The sequence below is a fragment of the Eulemur rufifrons genome, chromosome 12 (genome assembly GCF_041146395.1).
Source record: "Eulemur rufifrons isolate Redbay chromosome 12, OSU_ERuf_1, whole genome shotgun sequence".
Taxonomy (NCBI): domain Eukaryota; kingdom Metazoa; phylum Chordata; class Mammalia; order Primates; family Lemuridae; genus Eulemur; species Eulemur rufifrons.
Genome location: NC_090994.1, coordinates 10,590,563 through 10,614,193, shown reverse-complemented (window position 1 = coordinate 10,614,193; position 23,631 = coordinate 10,590,563). Strand labels below are relative to the sequence as shown.

Sequence of the window (23,631 nt, the reverse complement as noted above, 5' to 3'; positions counted from 1 at the left end):
AGTTGAGGGGTACTGTGAGTGTAAACTTCCAGATTTCAAAGACTTGGTAGAAGGAAGATAAAATGCCACATTAATAATTGCATGTTCATTGTATTATTGAAATGGGAATATTTTGGAGAGCTTGGGTAAACTGTATTATTAAAATTAATTTGACCTGTTTCTTTTAATGTTTTAAATGTGGTTACTAGAAAAGTTATAATTATGGATGTGGCTCGTATTTGCACAGCGCTGCTGCTCTAGAACAGTAACACCAGCCAGCGTCTGTTAAGCTGACTGTGTGTCAGACCCTGAGTTAAGCACTTAAATATATTATCTCAATAAATAATCATGACCAAGCCTGAAACATGAATTGCTATTCACACTTTACAGATGAGGAAGGTAAAGCTCAGGACGTGAATTAACTCGCCCCTGCAACAGCTAGTGTGATAGAGCTGGCATAGCCCCTGAGTCTGGTTCTCCCAAAGCTGGCACTGTTGACAAATATGCTACATGTCGAGCTGAACTGGAGCTTAATGAATTACTGTTGTTTGAAGGTGCCTTGCACACATCTAAAATGTATGCTCGTGTTGGGGATCTGCCATGGAGCTCTTTTCCTGTCTAATTTTATTTGGTAACACAAACAGAAGATACCCTCACTTAGCAGAGGGTTTCCCAGCACTTGTTGCATGGAGTCTGTCTTGAGTTGGTAGAAACCTAATGCGACAGGCTGGGATCTGGCCGCTGTGCCTGGTGCAGCAGGGGCTCTTTTGTGTGCCCTTGAAACAGACTTAGATCTGCAAAACTTCACCTGCTAGACGCTCATGGTTACCAAGTGGGCAAGTTCTTTTATGGAAAGCCACCCCTTTCCATGAAATAACGATAAAGCCATTGGTTTGTGGCACTGGCGGTGTCTGCTTTCTCCCTCCTTCCCATCGTGAACCCAGTGCGCACAGTAGGACAGGCAGTGACCTCCACTGCTAACTCACTGCGCACAGTAGGACAGGCAGTGACCTCCACTGCTGCGTTTGGTTCTTTTACAATTGATTCCTCAGCCACATCTGACCCTAGTAAGAGTAGCCGCTCAGAAACTCTACTCATGTCATGGGTCTCTTTTTTCTCCCTGTTCCTATTTCATCTCTGCCCGGCCCCCTGAATATCCGTGTTCCCCTGGGGGTGCCTCACTCTATACTGGTGGTCTGTAACTTTGAAATGGGGTTAGGCCGGTGGGGAGCTCATAGGCTACTTTGAAAACTTACTGAAAGCTTGGCCCCAGGTCCACGCACACAGACAACATTTTGCATATAATCTCCCACTGTTCACAGACGCCCTAAAGCCCATTCATTCATAGATCCCCGGGGGTTTGGAGATCCTTGGTTAAGAGTCTGTGTTATCTCCCTGGGGCAGCTCTTCTGTCTTTAAAGGTCAAACACCACCTATGAGGCAGTGACTCTGAAACCCATGTTGCCCTGGCCGACCTCTCACCTGGGCATCGGTCTTAGTGTCAGTTGCCAAGAGAGCATTTCTGCTTAGAAGACTCATGAGCCCTGCATGCCTGATGCAAAACCTATTCATCTGTATCACCCCAGTTCTCCCAGCATCTCTGGTCATCCTGCCTCTCATGCTTTGTCATGCTCTGTCCCTACACGCTGAAGCCAGACCCCTGGGAGCCACCTGGTTACCCCTCACCCTTAACCTGCCCACCTGGCCACTGAATCCTGTAGATTCTCCTTCATCTGTCCTGTTCTGTATGGCTTTTCCCTTCCCAAGGTGTTGGTCTGTTATTAACAGTATGTGCCAGGCATAAGCATTGTGTTTATATTATCTCATTTAATCCTCACAAGAATCCTGTGAGGTCAGCTTTGTCTCTCTTATCCTTACATAAAGAAACACACTTAGAGGTGTAATTTGTGTGTGTCAGTGGTGGAACCAGGATTTGAACTTGGGTCCAGCTTGACTCCATGTCTGTCCTGAACCATTGGTCCTAGCCCCTCTTCTCCTGCCTCAGCGTCTGTCTCCCTAACTCTGAGCTTTAGGATTCAGCTGGGCTCGGCATCTTAGCCACATGGGCAGTGGCATCTATGAGTAATAACTGAGCCCTGCATCCCTCTGGCCTTGCCTGGCCCTGTGGCCCCAGGAGGTCTCCTCTGTCCAGCTCAGTGTTCTGTCTACTTTTCTGCCTGAAGTTCTCGCTTATCTGAGCTCCCCTCAACTCCCCTTCCCGGCTTCCCGGGACCCTGATGCAGTGCAGGCCCCCAGCTCTCCTTTTGTCTCTAAAATAAGCATAAACGTTTTGGTGTGGTTAACTCCAGGATTGTTACCCAGCTTAACAATACGGTGAACAATGGGGAAAGCAACAGTCCTAAGTAATTTCAGGAAGTGCTGACAGAAATCAGCCTTGATCTTCATTAAAACAAACAGAGGGCTGGACCTAGCCTTTTCGTACCCCGTCCTGCTCTGCAGGGATGGGAAAGGACGTGGTGGTGACTGCGCATCCCAGCTGCCCCACAGGGGCCCGTTTATGTTTGTCACCCTGTAATCCCTTTCGGCTGGTTCCCTTTTCACTCTCAAAACTGTTTCAGTTTGGCCCATGCGTGACAAGGCTGCCCCGAACACAGGTTTTGCAGTCACGCAGGCGAGTTTTGAATTCTCGTCTTGGTGTTCACTGGCTCTGTGATCTTGGGCAAGTCATTCAACTTCCATGAGCCTCAATGTCCTCATTGTGACATAGGGTGAGTAACAGCCTAGGGTGATACTTAATGGCAAGATAGGGCACGGGCTTCACCCGGTCAGAAGGGACGTGGCCGTAGCCCCAGAGTCTGGAAGCCCTGCTGGCCTGGCATTCATCTTTCAGTTTCTGAATCAGTTGGGGAGTGTGGGCTGTCCTAGAGGAGAGGCCAGGAGGAAGGCACTGTTGGGACAATGTGGCAGTGGTTTACGGACGTCTATGGATACGTAACCTCGGTGCTGGGAGGCACCTGCTCTGTCAGCCCTGACGAGACCCATTGTAGCTAATGTGTGACGTTGTTACCATGTCCCACGCCATCCTAGGAGGCCCCGGCATTGACTCTCTCCTGGCTTCTGTTGGCTCAGTCTTTGGTCTTCTCTTTGCGGAGATGGAGTTCACAGTCCTCCCCCTACCGCTGGCGTGTATGCGCTCACCTTCCTCCCGCACTCACACGGCTGTCCTTGCGAGTTGGATCGCGCTGGGACGGAGACCAGGTGCTCACTCCCTGACGCGCAGACGTCCCCACGCCCCTCTCTCCCTCCTGCTCCTCGGCTGGACGTGCCACGTGGGGATAAACGGACACAACAGTGTCGGGAGCCGTGTCACACTGCAATCCAAGACCGGGATGAGCCTGGTCGTTTCTTGCCAGAGGTGTCTGCCACTCCATTTTTGCGTGACGTTTTTCAACACCGCCTTCATCATAGGTGGCCCCAAGTGAGGACTTACTGCAGACCTGAGAGGAAATTCCTCTGCATAAGGAGGCGTGGACACGTGTCTCTACTCAGCAGTTCTTTGTCGTGCGGTACCGAGAAGGACTGACCCACTTTTCTACCAAAGTTGGTTTCAGAACTTTTCAAGGATCCCTAAGATAGTGAACACAGCGCTGCAGAGGACAGACATGACTCAAGCACTGGGAAGAAAGACCTTATAATTAAATGGAAGTGCCACGGAGAGGTCCCGCCCGCACTGTCCTGTGATTAAAGAGTGCATGTAATTTCAAGGTGAGGCCGACAGAAAACCGGAGTGCCTGGGCCGCACTGAAGCAGGGAAAGACACGGTGTGCGCCCCGTTAGGGTTCCCTGAGCTTGTATCTTTGCCTCAGGGAGGTGCACTGGCCACAGAAGTGTGGTTCTGTCCGTTTCCATGATCAGCCTTTCGCTTCTCAGGGTGGAGCTTTTCTCATCACCTTGTCAACCCTTCTCCACCCATCCTCTGCACCTCCATGTGTCCATCATTCACTGGGGTCCTTACTGTGTCCCCCTCTGACACCCCAGCTGTGACATGAGCCCTGCCCATGTTTCCCCCGTGTAAAGGCATCTGTCAGCCATCTGAGCCCTACAACTGCCCTGCCTGTCACTTAGGCCTATCGACCCGTGCCTAGAATGTGGCAGACGCTCAGTAAGTATTTGCCGAACAAATGACTGAATCTTCTTTTTCGTCTTCACAAACAGACTCCAGAGCACGTACTTACTGCCGGCTCCAGGTCTCACCATCCTTTTCTCTCCGCCCTCGGCACCTGTCCCTACCTGTCTCCCTAAAAGGCTGCCTGAGGTCTCTCTCGGTCTGTAGCATCCTTCCCCGTCATCTCAGCAGCTGGTTCCCTTTCTGCTCTGGGCCACAGGGAGGTGCGGATTCTCCCAGTATCCTCCCCCATTATTTAGTTATTTTGGGCATCAGAATCCTCTGTCTTTTTCATGTATTTGTTGTTAATCAGGACTCTCTTTTGCCTCCCCTCTCTTCTGCCTCCTGAAGGAATTCCATGTGTTTCCAAGGTTCTTTTCTTGGCTGCATTCTGTCTGTGGGCTCATCCATGCCAGCGGCTTCAACGATGACATCTGTAAAGTGATCCCCAAACCCACACTTGTCAGTCACGACCTCACTTCTGAACTCCAGTCCTGTAGTCGAGGTATCCACAGAAAAATCTCCACGTGGAAATTCTAGCAAAAGGAAAAATAATTGATTCTACATTTCCAAAGTGGCTCATTATCTTACACCTCAGGCACATTTATTTTCTTGATGTCACTGTTTCTGCCTGTCCCCCCACTATCGTTCCCCGTTAGCGAGTTTCAAATGTTTTGTGTCATCTTTGAGCCCGTCCTTGCATTTGGCCACCTGAACCTTACTGTCTTTTCTAACACTGTCCTTCCTTAGACTGCTGCCTGGCATAGGACGTGACCACCTCGCGCCTGGCCTTTTCACCCCTAGTCTGTCCCCATTCTTGCCCCAGACACCGAACCACCCACGGCAGGCCACCCTGGTCCAGCCTGCATGGTGCTGTGCAGTAGAACTTCCAGAATCATCTTCCTGATCCTAGAACTCACTACCTGCTTTAGAATATCCACGGGCTCTTCGTTGGCTGCTCAAAGAACATGGAACTAACACTTTCTGAGCATTTGTCCTGTAGGTAGGGCTTTAGTACGTCTGTTTATTGCAGAGGGAATTCAGGCTCAGAAACAGAATGATGTCTGCATGGTCACATACCTAGTTAGTGGGAAAACTAGGATTTTAATACAGCTTTCTGGCTCAGTGGTAGTACAGAGCTAAACCGAAATCCCTCAGCCAGGAGTGTGGGACCCTGCACCATGGGGCACCCTGGTCCCCTGCATGGTCTTCAGTCCATGCCAGGCATGTCTGGGTGACTTGCAGCGTACCGCTCAGCTCTGGCCAACACCCTGACTCCCTGTTCCTCAGAACCCCACGATGATTCCCTTCTCTGATCTTCAGTTATATTGTTCTTTGTATCAAGCGTCAAACCCATCCCCACTCTCTGTCTAAATTCCATATCTACCCTCTAATAGTCAACACAAAGAACTTTCCTTATTTCTTCTCTCTTTCCAAAGTAATTCTCTTTCCAAAGCAGTTTCTCCATCCCCTGAATCCCCTTAATAGAAAATCAATTGTGGTTATAATGTATGTCCCTCTGGCCGTCCAGGGGCCACACTAGGTTAGTTCCTCTTCCTAAGCATCCCAGAGCATCCTTTACCTCCACCCCACCTCCCCGCATTCCAAGCCATGTTACTTTTATAATTAGTTGTTCGTTGTCTGTCTCTTCCACCTAGAACGTCAGTTCCCCGAGGGCAGGGACTGGGCTGTCCTGAGTGTTCACCCACGCCTTTCTCAGTGCCTGGTCCATGGTAGCCATGTGATGAGATTCATTAAATAAATAAAGTACTGCCTTGCTCTTTCTCTCATGGACTCTAGACTTGCGAGAGAACGGGCGCATGTCTTCCACCCCCACGTCACTGACAGCATCTGGCTCTACATCTTGCTCACAGTAGAAGCTCAGTTGCCACTGCGTGGAATGAATGGCAGCGAGGGGCTGGGGATCAGTCCCTCATCCGGGTGTGAGGCCGAGGGTGTCGGAGCTCACACGCCTTATGCTAGACCGACTTCCCGCCCTCCCGCAACTTCAGGGAGTCGTGAGGAGCCACCGGAAGCTCCCCCAATATCCTTGCTTTCTGACCCCATTGACGAGCTCTTGGAGGCCAGGAGTGGTCAGGACAGAGCTTATCGTCAGTGCCGCTCTGCCAGGAGCCCAGGTGTGAGCATCTGGCTAAATCTGACGTTTGCATTTTACTCTCCTTGCCCAAGAGCCACTGTTCCTTTATCTTCCCCATGCTCTCAGTGCTCCCCCTTATGCTCTCTTCCCTCCTTGCAGTTTCTAAGCCCCCACCTCTATTCATAGGCACCCAGGCTTCCTCTCGTCCTCGTGCCCGCCTGCAGCCTGCGGCGCTCCCTGGGGACTGTGCCGTGGGCTGTCCTGGCTGAGCCGCTGGAGTCTCCCGTCCTCCTCTGCACTCCCCTGGCCCTCTGCCACCGTCCTCTCTGGGCGTCTTCCTCCTGCTGTCAAAAAAATACCGGTAGAGACCTACTGAGGTGAAGGCTGAGAGATGGACATAATAAAAATATTATTAGTTGCCCCAAGAGAATGTAATAAGGGGAATTTTATGAGCTATGACAGCTTTCTAAAGTTAATGAACCGTTTGGCACAGCCTTGGACAGAACAAGAGCTCGCCAAGGCTGCGCCGGGGCCGGCCCCACTCGGGCACGCTGGGATCTGTCCTCCCCTTACCAGGGGGGCCACTCTCGCTGTTTCTCTGTGTGTGAAAACAGTAAATTTGAATCTTTTTCTCGTAGCGCAGACTAGGAGACTGTTTCCCCTCCTGCCCCCAGTGTCTCTGTTCAGAACTCGATTATACTGCAGAAGTGTGCCCTGCATTGGCACAAGTAGAAAGCAGAGGCCTGGCTTCGAGCAGCCTGCTTTTGTAAGGTGTCCGGAGGGTACAGTATGTACAAGGCCACCAATACATTGGACAGAAGACACTTTAACCGGAAACCATCTTGTACTTAGTGTAAGAAGACGAGACACAACCCTTGTGGCCGTCTCACCCTTGAAGCCACTAGTCAGATACCCTGTTCCACACACTCAGCACCGCTGGCTAGTTTGGGGTCTTGGGTGGACTAACGTTGGACCACAGTGGCCCTAAGTGGGTCTGACATATTCAGGGGCTGTCCCTCCTGGGCTCTGCTAGGTGTACTGCACCTGCCCCGGGTTGCAGAAGGCATGACCTGTGTGTGCCCGCATTTCAGAAGCGCTAGACTGTAACCCGACCCGCGAGACCGATTGTAAACAAGGGTTATTTAAGTGGCTTCACCAGGTATCACACTACCTGGTGGTATTACCTTCTCACAAGCTGGTGTGAATCTCTGAGGCAGCCATATAAGTAAGTAATAGGGTGGCCACGATAGCAGTTAACCTCTGTTGAACTCCGGTTACGTGGCAGGCACCCGGGAGCACTTGGCATAGTAGCACCTGCCTACTCTGCAGGGAAGTCCCGTGTAGTGTGGGTTCCTGTCCCCATTTTGTACATGAGGAAATTGAGTCTTAAGAGATTAAATAATTTGTCCAAGTCACATAGCTAGTAAGTAGCAGGGGTAGGATTGGAACCCAAGCCAGTCTAACTCTAAAATGCATGCTTTTTACTCATCCGTGAAGCCAGGGAAGATGATGGAAACACGAAACCCTCAGGTAGCTGTGCAATTTTAGGATACGGGGAGATTCTTAGACTTAAGAGGTTATGGAGTCTGATGCTAGCTCTGTTACCCTAAAGAAAAATACAAACAATGAACACTTTCTTCCCATCTCAATTTCTTCATTTACAAAATAGGCACGTGTGAAAACCATACGCATGATATTTTTAAACAACTATTCCTGCTGCAGCTGCCACCCGCTGCCACCCACTGCCATTGCTACTTATGGATGCTGCCTGTTCCCAAGCAGGTTGGAAGTGCTTGGCCTCATCTAGTATTTTTTTTCCCCCCAGAGTGACAGGGAACCTCATACTCCGTGACTAAAAGTATCTGTTCAATCTGAATTTTTTTTTGTTTGCAGAGAATGACAAATCGGTCCATTGGAAGCTGGGAGCCGATAAGGAAGTCTGGGTGTGGGTGATGGGCGAACACCATCTCGACAAGCCCTACGATGTGCTCTGTAATGAAATCATTGCTGAGCGGGCCCGGCTGAAAGCGGAGCAGGAGGCGCAAGAGCTCAGGTATGAGATCTGCAAACCAACGAGAGACATTAAAAGCTCTCCACGCTTTAGAAAACACTGCAAAACATGCCTCTCGCTCATGGTATCTGGTGGGAGAGCCGGGTGGGCTTTGAGGATCACAAAATCATTTTCGATCTCTCTGCAAAGTTTCTTTAGACTTTTGGTCTAAAGACCTTCATTCCCACAATGCTGTGAGATCAACTGCTTCATTTTGCTGTGTGTCCTTCTAGTTTTGATTTGTGATCAGATTTGATAGAAGTATGCAAATTCCCCATGGATGATCATTGGCTTCGCTGGAATCATGTTAGAGCAACACAGGCCGACACAGCTGAGTCAGGAATACATGTGAGAAATGCAATGACTGTTCAAGCTTTGGACCTTCTAAGAAGAAGGTTGCTCAGATACACACAGCTGAATAAATGGCGCCGTGGGAATTCAGAGATGAACAGGGAGCTTCCAGTCTAGGAGGGGCAGGAGACAGATACACAACTAGCTGCAGCCAGTGCGGGCTGTGATTTGTGCTATAATGAAGGGACAAGCACAGGGAGGAGTCTGTCATTCTGATCCACAGAACAGGTGAAATCTGAACTGAACCTTGAAAGGTAAGTTGTTTTCCAGCCACAGAAGGTTGGGAAGGAAAGTGCAGGCAGAGGGCATAATTGAGACCCCTAGACTTGACTACAGGTGGCCCTTTGGGGAATGGTGGGGTCTTCTGAGCGTTTGGGGTACACTTAGGCAAGTGGTGGAAGACACGGGCCATGCTGTAAAGTGGCTTGAAGGCCAGAGGTAGGAGTTTGGACCTCATGCTGTGGGCACTGAGGAGGTTTTTGGAAAGGGAAGTGACATGATCAACTGGAGACATGGGAGGGTAACTCAGGGAAACTGAGGCAGGTGATGTAGCCCTGCTGCTGGATGGTGCCTGGGGTGGCCCCTGCGAAGCCCTCTATCCCTTGGGGTCCTCCTCTGGCTCTGGGCAGTGGTGGTGCCAGCCCTACTCTGAGCTGGTGAGGTGGACATCAGGGCGGACGTGAGGACCTGGGTTCAGTTCCCGAGGGCTGGCAATGGGAGCAGGCTGTGCCGCGCAGTGGACCTCCGAGGGCTGGGGATGCCGCCCACCAACGCCTGTGACTTTCAAACTGCATAAGGACAGATGATAAGGGGATGATTTGCTGACCGATCGAAAGGAGGCAGTGTGCTCTGGCAGTTTAGCTTCCAAACCAGGAGCTGGGCGGGCCTGGGTCGAAGTCTTGGCTGTGCCACGATGTTGTCTTGCAGAAATTATAACATTTCCTCGAGCCTCTTATAACAAAGTGAGGATAGCAGGGTTTTCTCATAGGGTAGTTGTGAGGACTGAGCTATTGTCACTAAAGTACCTAGCAAAGGGCCCAGCCTATCATAAGCCCTCAGTAATGGTGTCTGTTACTGTTTTCCACATACGTTGAACATCGACATCTGCTTTGGAAAAGCTGTCCTGGTTGAAGAATGTTTGTGATGATTCCGCTTTTGTTTCTCTTCAGAAAAACCCAGTCTGAAGAATTCACCAGTAGCTTAAAAACGAAATCGCAGGACGGTGGTCTACAAGCCCCAGATAACCAGGAGGCTGAGAATGTCTGCAAGGCGGCGACAGGAGAGGAACCACGGCAGGGACCTAGCCCAGCGCCAGCGCTGGGAGAGGAGAAAATCCGAGTGAGTCTTTCCCATCTGTGGATGTGCAGAATTTCATAACTAGGGCAGATAAAGATCCTGGGGTCACGGAGATGAATGTGGCCACGCGTCAGGATCTGAAACTGGGTGGGCTGACGCCTGGCTTTAAGGGTCTGCTGTGCATTTCATTCTGGGGGGATTTGGCTCCCCTGTGACTTCATGAAAAAGACAACACTCCTTTCTCATGGGACTGATGGTACTAAGAACTTTAGCAATAAAATTAGGCATTTTAAGATATTTTCAGGGCCCCCCCGCAACCCTCTTCCCGCCATTTATATATCTTCTAACAGGTTGGCAAACTTCTTCTGTAAAGGGCCATTTAGTAGACAGGTCAGGCTTTGTGGACCGCACGATCCTTGTCACAGCTACACGCCAAGGAGTGAGCGTGGCTGCGTTCCAATGAAACTTCACGTTCAAAGACAGGCAGAGAGCTGGATCGGGCACATCCGTGATTTACGTCATGTTCTGTTGAGTCTTCCCCTCTTTTTGCAGACTCGAAACATCAGTGCTCTAAACATTGGCTTTCACAGATTGTGCCCGTGATTGTGGGGACAGTTATGTCCCCAGCAGAATAGAATTTTATACTCAGAACTGGTATGAATTCTCGTATGGTTCTGGTGGTTTAAAAAGTTCAACCATAATTTGCTGCTTGGATTATGGTTTGGAAAAATGATAAAACTATTATGAAATACCTTATTCTGCCAGGAATTTAATTACACCGAGAATTAGCAGGTATTTGCAGTTGTTTGACTTGTGTTTGAGTCCCCTGCCCCGCGACACGGTCCTGTGTGCTCATGACCTCTTTGAGGTTGCCAAATGGGGATGTGGTTATCTCCTCCCTACCTCACTGGTCTCGTAAGACTCTAATAACCAACATGACTCGGGGATTATTACATAGCAGAACACACAGCTGAGTGTCTACCTAATCCTCACAGCAATGTTATGAACTAGAGACTGTTGGTATTTGTCCATTTTACAGATGAGGAAGCTGAGGGCCAGGTATGTTTGGTTAAACACCTGTTCAAGATCTTATTTAAACCCACGTCTGCAGGACCCCTAGGTCATTCCTTAACAAGTCACCCTTGTACTTGATTGCCTTGTTAATACGAGGAATATGAAGAAGCTTTATAAAGGGCTGCAAACTTGAGACTCAAAATATTTAGGAGTATGAAATTCTAAAATTTGGTTTACATCTCGGGGGCAGCCCTGGGTTCTTTCCCCAGATCCCCAGGGAGGCACCCCACATTTGCAGGCCTTCTCTGCACCCAGCATGTGTAACACCAACACCCCTCCAAGCAGCTGCCTTCCCAGCACCCCTAGAATGAAGAACAGTGGCAACAACAAATGTCCTTCAGGAGCATTAAGTATGCGTGCTCATCTTTGTGCTTGAATTACAATACTTTCCTAGCAAAAAAAATTTTTCAAAAATAGGCCAGAAGATTAAAATGAAAATTAAAATAGATACCATGGTTATTATTCTTTAACCATCTCATAGATATTATAGGCAGAGCGGTGCTGTTGTATCCCTTAGGTGTCAGCTAAACTGTCACATGGACAGAGAGGGGCAGGGGACAGGGAAATATTTAGGTGCAAGGAATATGGAAATAAATGGATGAAGAGTTTTATATTTCTGCTTTTCATCTTTCCCTGTGTTAGAGCTCTGAGATGCTCTCAAGGTCTCCTGTGATGTTTGCTGAAGTTCATTCTGACAGCAGGATGCACAGGGAGGCAGGCGATCGTCACAGCCACTAGTGTGAGCATTCAAATAGTAGGTCATCATCTGTCTCTTGCACGGCCGACTTAGTGGTAGACTTGTGTTTTTATCGTAAGCTCCCTATGTGTTACTGCACTGGGCTGAACAGTGTCCCTCAAATTCATGTCCACCCAGAACCTCAGAATGTGAGTTTATTTGGAAATAGGTCTTTGCAGATACAAATTAAGGATCTCAAGATGAGATTGCCTTGGATTTAGCGTGAGCCCTAAGTCCAATGACAGGTGTCTCTATAAGGGGAAGGCCAGGTGAAGAAAGGGGCAGAGAGTAGAGTTATGTTGCCCAAGACAGCAGCCACTAGAAGCTGGAAGAGGCCAGGAATGATTCTCCCCTGGAGCCTTCAGAGGGGGCACAGCCCTGCGACCCCTGACACCTCCATTTCTGACTTCCGGCCTCCAGAACAGTGAGAGAGTAAGTGTCTGCTGCTCGAAGCCACCACGTTTATGGTAACTGGTTGCAGCAGTCCTGGGAAAGGAATGCAGTTACTTCCAGCACGCTTTCTCAGAAATGTTGCATCATGCTACCCTGATTTAATAAAAGTTATTAAAATGGAAAGGCAATCATTTTAGAGGGACTTACGTACTTTCTGGAATACCAGAAATAACTTGAATCCCGCCTCCTTCATCTCCTGGTACTGTAACATTGAACTCATGAGTTTCTCCATTTATGAAAAGGGACTAGATAATCTGTGAAGCAGAAAATGGCAAAGATGTCCACACTTGGATCTCGGGAACCTGTGAATACATTACTGTACGTGGGAAAAGGGACTCTGCGCCTGTGACGAATGTTAAGGACCGTGAGATGGAAGAGGATCCTGGAGTAACTGGGTGGCCCCACCTGACAGTGTGAGTCCTGGAAAACAGAATCTTTCGTGGCCGAGGTCAGAGTCAGAGGGAGGTGTGGCTATAGATGGTCAGAGAGATGCGATATTGCTGGTTTTGACCATGGAGGGAAGGGGCCACGCATGAAGCATGAAGCAAGAACACAGGCAGCTTCTAGAAGGTGGAAAAGGCAAAGAAACAAACTCTCCTCTGGAGTCTCCAGAAGGAACACGGCTCTGCTGACGCCTGGATTTCAGCCCGGTGTTGGACCTCTGACCGATGGAAATGTTAGATAATAAGTTTGTGTTGTTTTAAACCACTGAGTTTATCGTAATCTATTATAGCAGCAATAGAAAACTAATGCAATCTGGTAGAATTCTGTGATGAGGAATGAGATAATTCTATGTCTAACACATATCAGATATTTGGTTAGCTCACTTTCCTTTTCCCCATAAATTCTTATAACTTAAAAACATAGCAGAAAATGTTGGAAAATCTCTTACAGACATCAGCGTAGGCAAAGAATTTATGAGAAAGACGCCAAAAGCAATCACAGCAACAACAAAAATAAATAAGTGGGACCTAATCAAATTAAAAAGCTTCTGCACAGCCAAGGAAACAATCAATAGAGCGAATAGACAACCTACAGAATGGGGGAAAATATATGCATGCCATGCATCTGATACAGGGCTGATAACCAGAATCTCCAAAGAACTCAAGCAAATCAGCGAGAAAAAAAAAAAAATCACATAACCCCATTAAAAAGTGGGCAAAAGACATGAACAGAAACTTTTCAAAAGAAGACAGATTAATGGCCAAGAAACATATGAAAAATGCTCAACATCTCTAGTCATCAGGGAAATACAAATCGAAACCATAATGAGATACTATCTAACTCCAGTGAGAATGGCTCTTATCAAAAAGTCCCAAAACAATAAGTGCTGGTGTGGATGCAGAGAGAGAGGAACACGCACACACTGCTGCTGGGATTGAAAACTAGTACAATTTCTGTGAAAAGTAGAATGGAGATACCTCAAAGAACTAAAAGTAGACCTACCGTTAGATCCAGCAATCCCACTACTGGGTATGTATCCACAGAAAAAAAATACAGTCTATAAAAAAGACATCTGCATTTGAATGTTTGTGGCAGTACAATTTACAATTGCAAAGATGTGGAAACAACCCAAGTGCCTATCAATATATGAGTGGATTAATAAAATGTGGTATATGTATACCATGGAGTACTACTCAGCCTAAAAAAAATGGGTGAACTAGCACCTCTTGTATTATCCTGGATGGAAATGGAGACCATTCTTCTAAGTGAAGTATCGTAAGAATGAAAATACAAACACCACGTGTACTTATTAAATTGGAACTAATCGATCAACACTTATGTGCACATATGGAAATAACATTCATTGGAAATCAAGCAGGTGGGAGGGGGAGGAGGGGATGGGTAAATTCATACCTAATGGGTACAGTGCACACATCTGGGTGATGGGTACACTTATAACTTTGACTTAAATGGTACAAAAGCAATTTACGTAACCAAAATGTTTGTACCCCTGTAATATTTTGAAATTAAAAAAATATAATTCAGGTTTAAAGATTTCCAAGTTTCAGCTATATTTTAACTATAGTATCTAAAAGGATATCGTCACCTCTTTAAAATTCTGCTGTGTACCCAAGGCTTAAAATCTATTAAGGAGGGTTTCCATACAGTTCGAGTGGTAGGCCACAGTGTGAGGCCTAGAGTTTTGTATTCGAGCAGCATTTAGGCAGGGGTGGAATGTACAAGCACAGCAGCATATGGGGGAGGTCAAGTGGCAATCCTGTCTTGAGCTGCTTTTCACCTCAGCCCTCCACCGCTGACTCAAAACTTATCTCTTGGTCCATCTGGGAAATAGCTAACCTCACATATTAAAAAAACGTAGAGAGCTCTACACCCTCCATGGAATGGTTTCTGAAATTTTAACCAGAACACTAAGTAGCCCAGTCCATAGATTTGCATTTGGATTATTTTATACCAATGTAAGTCAATTTGTATTTTCAGCCGCAAATGGCTTCATCCAAGGAGAATGCGTTGCCCCAATTTTAAGAGTGAAGAATTTCTGCTTCACCACTATAGCCATGAGAAGCAAATCTTGGAATTTTTAGGCAAGTTGCTTGATCGCTGCTACCAGCTTTAGAAAATTTGAGGTCCGATCTCAGAGCACCTTTCTTACATACTCAAGATAATCTTTGCAAAAGATTTTATTTTTTTAAAGGATATATTTGTGGTGGTTTAACATTTTTATTATACCAAATAACCAAAATTAAGAGCACCTAGTTAAGTACCAGATGTTTGGAGAACGTGACGCAAACACAGTCCAAGAACTCTAGTCTGGGAAGGGAAGTTTTAGTCCTTGCAAGGCAGCTTTGTGACATGGGGCAGTATCCTTAAGGAATCAATTCTCTTTATAAAACAGGGATTAAATTTAGTAACACTGCTCCTTTACAAAGGAAGCTGAGAACATTTGTAAATGAGGAAGCTTGCCCAGTAACATCTGTTGCGAGCAGCAACAATTGTCCCCTGAAGTCCTTGGATTATGAGATGCTATTCTTATCACAAGCCCAGCCATGGTCCTTCTCAGTTTTTGGATGAAGAGTTGGAGAGAAAAGAAAGCTGGCTGGTTTGTCCAAGCCGAGGAGGAGGCTGAAGTAACATCTGGATTAGGACTGAGTATATGGTTTTTATTCTGCAGAATTGTTGCCTTCTGCAAAATTATCTACCTTATTATCTTCACATTTTGTTCGGTGGTGACACAGTTAAGGAAACTGAGAGATGATGTTCTGCCTAATATTTCGTCAGCGTTGTGGCTCTCGATGGATCATAGCAAACGCTCCGTGTCACCGGGTGCCTGCGCTGAAGCTGCGGTGATGGTAACAGCGGTGTTTGGCTGTCATCCTGCCAGGTTCTGAGACACACGGGTGGGGAAGCAGATGCCATTCCCAGGCAGAGAGGAATGTGACGAGGAGTTAACGGTACACTGAGAAATTGACAGGTGACACACCGTGTGAGCAGACTCACCTTCTCTGGGGGAGTTTGGGTAAGAGCTGGGCGCACCCTGCAGCTGAGTGGGGATCCTTAGGGGGACCCTCAGTCTGGACGGCCATCTGAATGCAGTCAGTGTTTTCCTGCCCTCTCCCCACAAGAGAACTTGGGAGAGAATAGAGCTCGTTCTGAGCGTGGTCGGGAGAACAGCAGAGTGTGCTAATTCAAAGATAAGCCCCTCTGTGTTTCTCTGCGTCTGTGTGATCCGTAGTCTGGGAACTCATTAATCAGTAGACTGACTGTCCTTGCCCTGAATGAGACCTTGAATAAAACTATATCTGCTCACTTTTAGATTTTATCTTCAGAGAATTGTTCATTATTTTTAAAGAAATGGCCTTCAGAGTAGGCCACACTGCAAAACAGGAGATTAAAAAAAAAAATAGAACACAAACATCTGGGCTTTGAAGTGTTATAGAAAAAAAATAGAAGACCTTGCAGCTGGCAGATTAAAAAGCCTTGAAAAAGAGCCTGTCCCATGAGGTCATCTTTACCCAAGTGGACCTCTTGCCTCTCCACCCCCAGGGCAAACATGCGCACACACAAGCACATGCACACGCAACACACACATGCACACTTTCCACACTGCCTCAAGGCTCTGATGCCTCCCTTCAAATCTGTCATTTTACTATAACAACTAATGATAACAAAAGCACTCCACTAAAATGTACAGTTTAACACTCTAGCCCAGACAGCAGAGCAAGACTCTGTCTAAAAAAAAAAAAAATGTACATTTTAATTATGAACTTGCCATTGAAACCGTGGTGGTTTTCGGTTATATTTTTAACTGTTATTCTAACAGCATTGTGTTCCCATTAGTTAGATAGCAGTTAAGGAGCAACCTATAAAATGATGTGAAGACATAACATGAAACTTCTCCTTTTTTTGTCTTTCATACCTTCCTTCCAAGCCACAGTTAAGATTGCTGTCTACCCTTAAACCAGCAGTTCTCTAAAACCAGAATTTAATGGTTTGCTTTTATGAAGGAGCTAGTCAGACGTGAGATACTAAGATCAGAACACGTCTTTGGAAGACTAGAAAAGAGTACGCTGAGTTGATTTTTGGATTCTTATTTGTCTCAAAGTGCTATTGCATAGAAACCAAAATTCTGGGGTTTTCTGTAGCTTGGGCTTCCTGTAAAGGGTGAAATGCAATAGTAGGAGCACAGCTCTTTAAAGTGATTTAAGTGGAGGTGAGAACCGAGGTTGGTGAGCAGGCAGGGCTGAGACGCCTGCAGCCCACCCAGAGTAGACATCTGTGCCTGGGGCTAGTGGAACCAGCATGATGTTACCTTGCTCCTGTCTGCAGACAGCCCTGTCACCAATCTCTGGGAGGCAAGGGAGTTGGGGACACACTTACAGTAAGGAACCCCACTGAAAACAGAGCGAGAAAATGTGTTTGTGAAACGCAAGCTAGAATTTTGAGGATGGAGTTGGCTATGGAGAAAAAAGAGGAATAATCTTATCCCAACCCAATAACCATTTTCCTTGACCTATATTCCCTTCTAGTATGCATGCAGGAAGCATTTCGATATTATTTTTGTGAGAGATAAAATATTGGGTATATCGGGTAAAAATAGATAAGGAAATTAATTGTGCTTATTAATTCAAGAGTGGAGGCATAATCATAGGGTTACAAAATTACCTGAGTAGTTTCTGTGTAACTAATAGAATTTCATGCTAGTTTGTAGATTATAAGTAGATAGAATCATAAAATGTTAGCACCTTAAAAGTCATTTAAGTTGTTGTGCTTTTAAAAACAAATAAATAAAAATATCATCTTAAATAAAAAGCTTAATACAAAGTAAATAAGAGAAAGGCAGATTTCTAGTCTTCAGAGTTTATTGAACTTTATTTTGCTACCAACTTCATGATGTACAGCCACACTGCAAGCGGTATTTGCAGTGATTCACTTATCCGACTCTAAAAAGTAGTGTGCTGAGAAGAAAGATACAGAATCCTGAGTCAGGAGCCGTGGCGTACTGTTGACCATGTAGAGGTCAGTCATTTAACTCTCTGGGGCTAAGTTTGCTAATCCATAAATTAGCCGTTACAGTAGCTGCATATCACTGGGCTAATGTGAGAATCAAATGGAATAATATATGTGAAAGTGTTTTGTAAAGTGTTACATACAATATGAGTATTCTATTATTTTTCTAGTACTGTTTGTAATTAGGTTTCTGTGTTCCATTGCATCAAGACTTCCTCGTGTTTTAAACACTCTGAATATTCTCTTAACCATCCTTTACTGCTTTATGTTTTATACTTTATATTTAACAATTCCGCTATTTATCTTTTTCTTTTCCTTTTTCTTTTTATTTCTTATGTTCATTTATTTATTTTTTGAGTCAGAGTTTTACTCTGTCCTCCCAGTGGAGTGCAGTGGCACAATCATAGCTCACTGTGACCTCAAATTCCTGAGCTCAGCCAATCCTCCCACCTCAGCCTCCAGAGTAGGTGGGACTACAGGTGTGCGCCATCATGCCTGGCTATTTTTTTATTTTTTATAGAGACAGGGTCTTGGTGTGTTGCCCAGGCTAGTCGCCAACTCCTGGCCTCAAGCAATCCTCCTGCCTTGGCCTCCCAAAGTGCTGGGATTGCAGGCACGAACCACTGTACCCGGCTGCCTTTTTCTTTTTCATGGGTCCTGTATCGGGCATCTCCCTGGGTGAGAAGGTAAGCGTGGCCTTCTAAACTCTTTCGTGTCTGAAATGCTGTGCCCCAGCAGCCCTCCCAGCTGTGCATCATGGCGTTTCTGAGGATGTTACTGCCCAGTCTGTTGTTTGCACATTGCTGCAGTGGGTTGTAGGGAGAAGGAGTGATAGAAGTGGACTAATGCTCATCTAATATGACAGTTCAGTTGTTCCAATATGCTCAAAATAAACTCAGAAACTAAAGGCAATGTTTATTTAAAGTCGTGCCATAAAATTGCACATCATATTAGAGTCTTGTGTACTTTTAAGTCAGAGCATCCAGTCTCTCCGCATAGATTTTGCTAGGAATGATATTGGAGAAATGGGGAAAAGATGTCCTAGGGAATCCATTTGTCCTAATTCATGTTTCAGTAAAATCGCTCTGCGGGGAGCATGCACCATATTTTCAAGCAATAAAATTTACTGTCCTGCTTTTCATCTTGTTAGTCTAGTTGGCCTTAGGAAAATATCTGCACTCTCTCTACATTAGTATTATTTATAACTTTATCAAGTAGAGTTCCATTATTCTGCCTCTCAAATTATTTTACAAGCAAAAAGCTAAATCCCAGTGTGCTCAAAAGCTTAATATTATAGTCATTATTGGGAAATTATTATTTTTTTTTAATTTGAAATGGCTGGGAAGAGGACGATCTGATTATTTCAGCGACCTGGTTAGTAAGTGGGTGAGTTTTAGACCCTTGATTTTCAGAGATACTTGAATTCAAATAGTCTATCTTGAGTAACAGGAAAAGTAGACTGAATATCTTTTAATGATTGAGAAAGTGTTTCATGAATTTATTGTGTGTTAATTCACTCCCCAAATGTTTATGAAGCCTACCGGGTGACAGCCATGGTTCTGTTTGCTGGGGCTGCAGGTGGTGGTGGCTTAAGCTGGCATGGTCTTTTGCCTCATCGAGGTGGTTAATCTGACCATCATTCTGTCTAGGAATTCCATGGATTTAAGAAGTGTAAGAGAACAGGATGAGTAAATATTTAACTATGCAGTCTCTTTGCAAAAATAAACTCTTGATTTTATCCTGTTAATTCATTATTTTCATCTTTTCCATAAATACCGAGTGCTAAAAATGTTCCCTTATCGGAGCTCCTCTGGTTTATTTGGAATTAAAGGCACTCATAATCTTTTGACTGCACAAGCCTACTTTTAAACAAAGTGAATATTAAATTCGAAGCCAGAATGAACTGTTTTTCAAACCAGTGTTAAAAATGAACATAATTAGAATAATCCTTCTTGTGTGACACATCGTCTCGGGGGGAAGTATAATTTGTAACTATGTAACGTTGATGCTGTCAGTAGCATCTTTGTGTAACCCAGTTGCTCATGTAGATTTGAATTGCCATACTACTACGTTTAACAGTAGTAATATTTTTATACTGTCCTCTGGCCAGTCTGGATGGGCTGCCCTCCCAGATCTAATTGGGATCCTCACCGATTAGAGGGGGTCATTCTGACTCAGTGTCTGCAAGGGTGTCCACTAGCATCGGATGTTATTAATATTAGCTTTCTGTTTTTCTCTTTATTTGGGAGGAGCTTTTGCATAAGTATTCATGGAAGTTTTTATTTTTAAATAAAGCATGAAGCAGTTAAGATTGCTTGAACCCTGCCCGTAGAGTTTCAGCAGCTGCAGGAATGTCTGTGATGTAGCAGGTGGATGCTGACTGTGGTGGTTGATGTGCACAGAAGCCTTCCCGTGTTCTCTCTGGGACAGCGTGCTGCGGGAGCAAGCTTTAGACACAGACTTGACTTTGGGTTCAGAGTCCCTGCCCTCCTACCTATGAACAAGTCACCTTCCCTCTGTGGCAAGGGGATAAAACCTACTCTGACCCCTGATCTCAAAGTCAAACGATGAATTTTATGCCAAAACTCTTCTACTCAATACCTAGCTTGTGAGCTTTGGCATACTAAAAATAATTCCTAAAACTTCAGAGACCAAGTATGCCATGAGTAGATAGTATTGGTGGCCATGGCGGTCACTTTAGTGTCCAGCAGCATCACTCCCTTCCATTCACAGTCTCTACTTAGTTCTGGGTGGTGGTTAGAATATCTGTAGCCCCATCACATCTGATAAGTGTAAAAGCAGTGAGCATGTTGGAAGTACTAGTAAGAAAGGTGTACTATGATGATAAGGACAAAATTAAGATAATTTTAAAATGGCAAGTGGTGAGAAAACATCTCAGATGTACATGAGATGTGTACATGAGATGAATTATGCAGTTGAAGGAATAATTCCGGGGGACACAATAGCTCATGAGCTATGTTTAAATCATTGTACCTATGGCAGGTGACAGTAATTGGCAAGAGATTCGGGGAAGATGCTTGAAAACATGGACAGCACTTTTGAACACATGGGTTGAAGATCACTGTCAGATGCCTATTAGCCTGATGCTAACTCAGTAAACAACTAAAAGTTTGTTTAAAAACTCAAAGACTAAGCATGGTAAAGGTGTTGCTGACAAAATCTTGGTCCAAGACTCTAGTTTCATAGCATGGGTCCAGGTCCTTCTGATTCTGGGAGTGCAGCTAGTATGTCTGGAGTGTTTTCTACAATATTTGAGGGGAGGTATCAAGGGGGAGGATGGTTACTTGCCTAATTTTCAACATCCAAGAAACTGATCCTTTTGCAAAATGATGCCCAACAGATCTTATGTCATTGATGGGGGAAGAGACAGCATGAGCCTATTTTTAAAGCTCACATTCCTTATGGCCGAAATGCATCCAGAGACTTTCAAAGCCATGCTGGGACTTCTGAATAGATAGACTTACACGAAGCCTGTTGGAATAGTTTTACCCTGTTCATAGATCGAGAAATTAGTTACTGTACTCTTCTGTTTTAGATGCAAAGCAGCTAAGTATCCTTTTATAACATTAAAATGAGGGAAAAAATGAGAGAGAATGTAGCAAATGGTGATTATGATACCTGTAGGAGTCATTAATTTGCTAAGTAACAAATCTTTTGACCTGTATTTCATATTTCATCACTGCAACATCTATGCAGTAGAAAAAACATCCGCTGAGGCACGAGCCAGCTCTGTGGTCCTGAGCCGGCTCCACGACTCCTCTGAGACCCCATTTCTTCATGGGGAAATGGGCGTTATGTTGCCCATCCGTCAGAGATGTCATATGGGATAAAAATAATACTTGCTCATTAACACAGTGCCTAGGCTTAACATGCCTTCAGCGACTAGTAGCCATTAGTGGAATTAGCATTAATCCCACTACCCATGATTAGTAAAAAATTCTCAGCAGAGAGCTTAAAGCACGCAACTGTTGCGGCCAGTTTAATCAGTTAAGGCAAACTGAACTTTTCAAACAAATAGACCTAAAACGAATTGGCCAAAACACAATAGAAATTAATTTTTCTCTCTTATAACAATCCCTGGTAAGTGTGCTGCGTCAGGAGGGCTCCGCTCCACACGGTCATTCAGGGACTTGGGCTTTTGGTGGCTCTACTGTCTTTAATAGTAGCATGGCTACTGTCACCATTCCTGCCCTAAGGAATGAGGAAGTAGCTGGAAGGAGGTTTCAAGGGCTTGGGTGGAACCTGCGAATGCCAGTTATCACCTGTGTTGTGTTGAGATCACCGCTAGAGCAGCTGGGAAATGCATGCAGTATGGTTGGGCAGCCACATGCCAGCAACTGTGAAAAAAGGGTGTGATGGAGAAAGTCGGCGGTCTCTGCTATCCTGGCTTCTTGCGTGGCATAGTAACCACCCTACAGCACCCTCTGTGCTCCTCACTGAACATTGGCACTGACCTTTTGCTGAAAATTTGCTGACAGTTTCTGATCTATGCCAAAATTCAGAACTGAGTCCTCAGGCACAAGGCATGTAAGTCGTGGGAATGTGGGTGGTGGGTGGCTCTGTCTGGCTGTGCGGGGCACGTGGCTACCCATGCCGGGACTTGGCGCAGGCTGTACACTCGGGACAGGGTGATGGGGGCCTGTGTCTTAGGAGGCACCCGATTTGATTTGCCGGCTCAGTTACAACGCCAGAGAGCTTGGCGTGCGGCAGGCGGGAATGCCACCGGGGAATCTAGGTCACGGATCAGGGAACCCCGCTGGGGGATTTGCCTCCTGGGAAATGCATCTAGCACAGCAGAAACTAGAGGCTGGGTAGCAAGAGCAGGGGGAGGGGAGGAGTGTGACCCAGGCAGGGAAAGTAGGCAGGACTCCCAGGCACCGAGGCGTGTCTCCAGCCCTAGAGGGGAGCAAGGCGCTATGGAGTTAAATGCCAGAGACTAAGGCATTTCTCTGGTCCGGGTTTAAACAGCAAATGCTGAGATCAAGCAAGGACAGAATTAAGTTGGGGTAATTTGATGTCTAGAAGTGATCCAAGGGCCCCTGGGGCCAAATGGGAGCAAGACCCAACAAACCAGCAGCTCCTGGTTCTTGGGTGATAATTCCTTTCTAAGCCCTGGGGACGCTGAGGCTCACATGCCTGCAGCACGGTCAGCGCTGGCTCCAGAAGGCAGGTGCCAGTGGGAAACTGGGGTGAATCCAGCTGCGGGGGAGGGGGCAGTTTGGGGGAATGTTGGAAGGAGGGAAGGAGGGAAGCAGTGACAGGTTATCTTCTGAGATTGTATTGCAGCTCCAGATGCTACAAAATGTGTTTCATTTAATTTTTAGTCACCCTCCAGTTCTTCGAGAAACATTCAACAAATGTTGGCCGATTCTATCACTCGTATGAAGGCATATGGATTTCACCAGGTAAACAGACCGGCATCCTGTCTCCAGGGAGCTACATGCATCGCCGTTTCCACTAATGTTTCACAAATTAGTTAGTTTCATGCAGAAATGAAATTAAGCAGCAGAACATGCAGTCCGTCTTAAAAACTGCAAACACACCCATTTGTATGGAGTTGGGAAAAGTCTCGGATGTCGTGGAAAGAACAGGTGCCAAGATGTGTCTGCAAAGCTCCTCCCTGAAGATCTAGCACAGAGGCGAGAGGTGGGGCTGCTGCAGCCGCCGAGGGGGGACTGATTTCAGAGAGCGATAGATGCAGCGTTAGACTTGGCAGAAAGCGTGAATTCAGATTATATTTCTGCCGTGCTCACTGTTGCTGTGAACCTGTCCCTGTACGATGGGCAGCCTCTTGTGCCCCCACGTCCACTGGACTCCTCCCCTGTCTCTGTCCAGATGTGACATTTTCCTTCCCGGCCAAGCCCACTTCTTCCATCATGCCAGCTTCCTGTCGTAGCCTAAGTTGCTCACAATAAAGGTGGCATAGACGGGCACTTGGAAGCTGCAGTGGGATTTGACCCACAGGATGTCTGAAAGAG

At 46.1% G+C, this 23,631-nt stretch overlaps 1 protein-coding gene across 3 annotated transcripts in view; it reads left to right on the top strand.

Moving 5' to 3' along the window:
* The window catches only part of SH2D4A (SH2 domain containing 4A), a 55,024-nt gene that overhangs the window by 7,713 nt on the left and 23,680 nt on the right, over positions 1–23,631 (top strand). For 2 of the 3 annotated variants that reach the window (XM_069484892.1, XM_069484891.1), the window contains exons 3-5: positions 8,097–8,256; positions 9,774–9,942; positions 22,978–23,058. In XM_069484892.1, coding sequence (XP_069340993.1) covers positions 8,097–8,256; positions 9,774–9,942; positions 22,978–23,058 — 410 coding nt within the window. The remainder of the gene's footprint in view (positions 1–8,096; positions 8,257–9,773; positions 9,943–22,977; positions 23,059–23,631) is intronic. The other variant, XM_069484893.1, reaches the window with a different exon arrangement.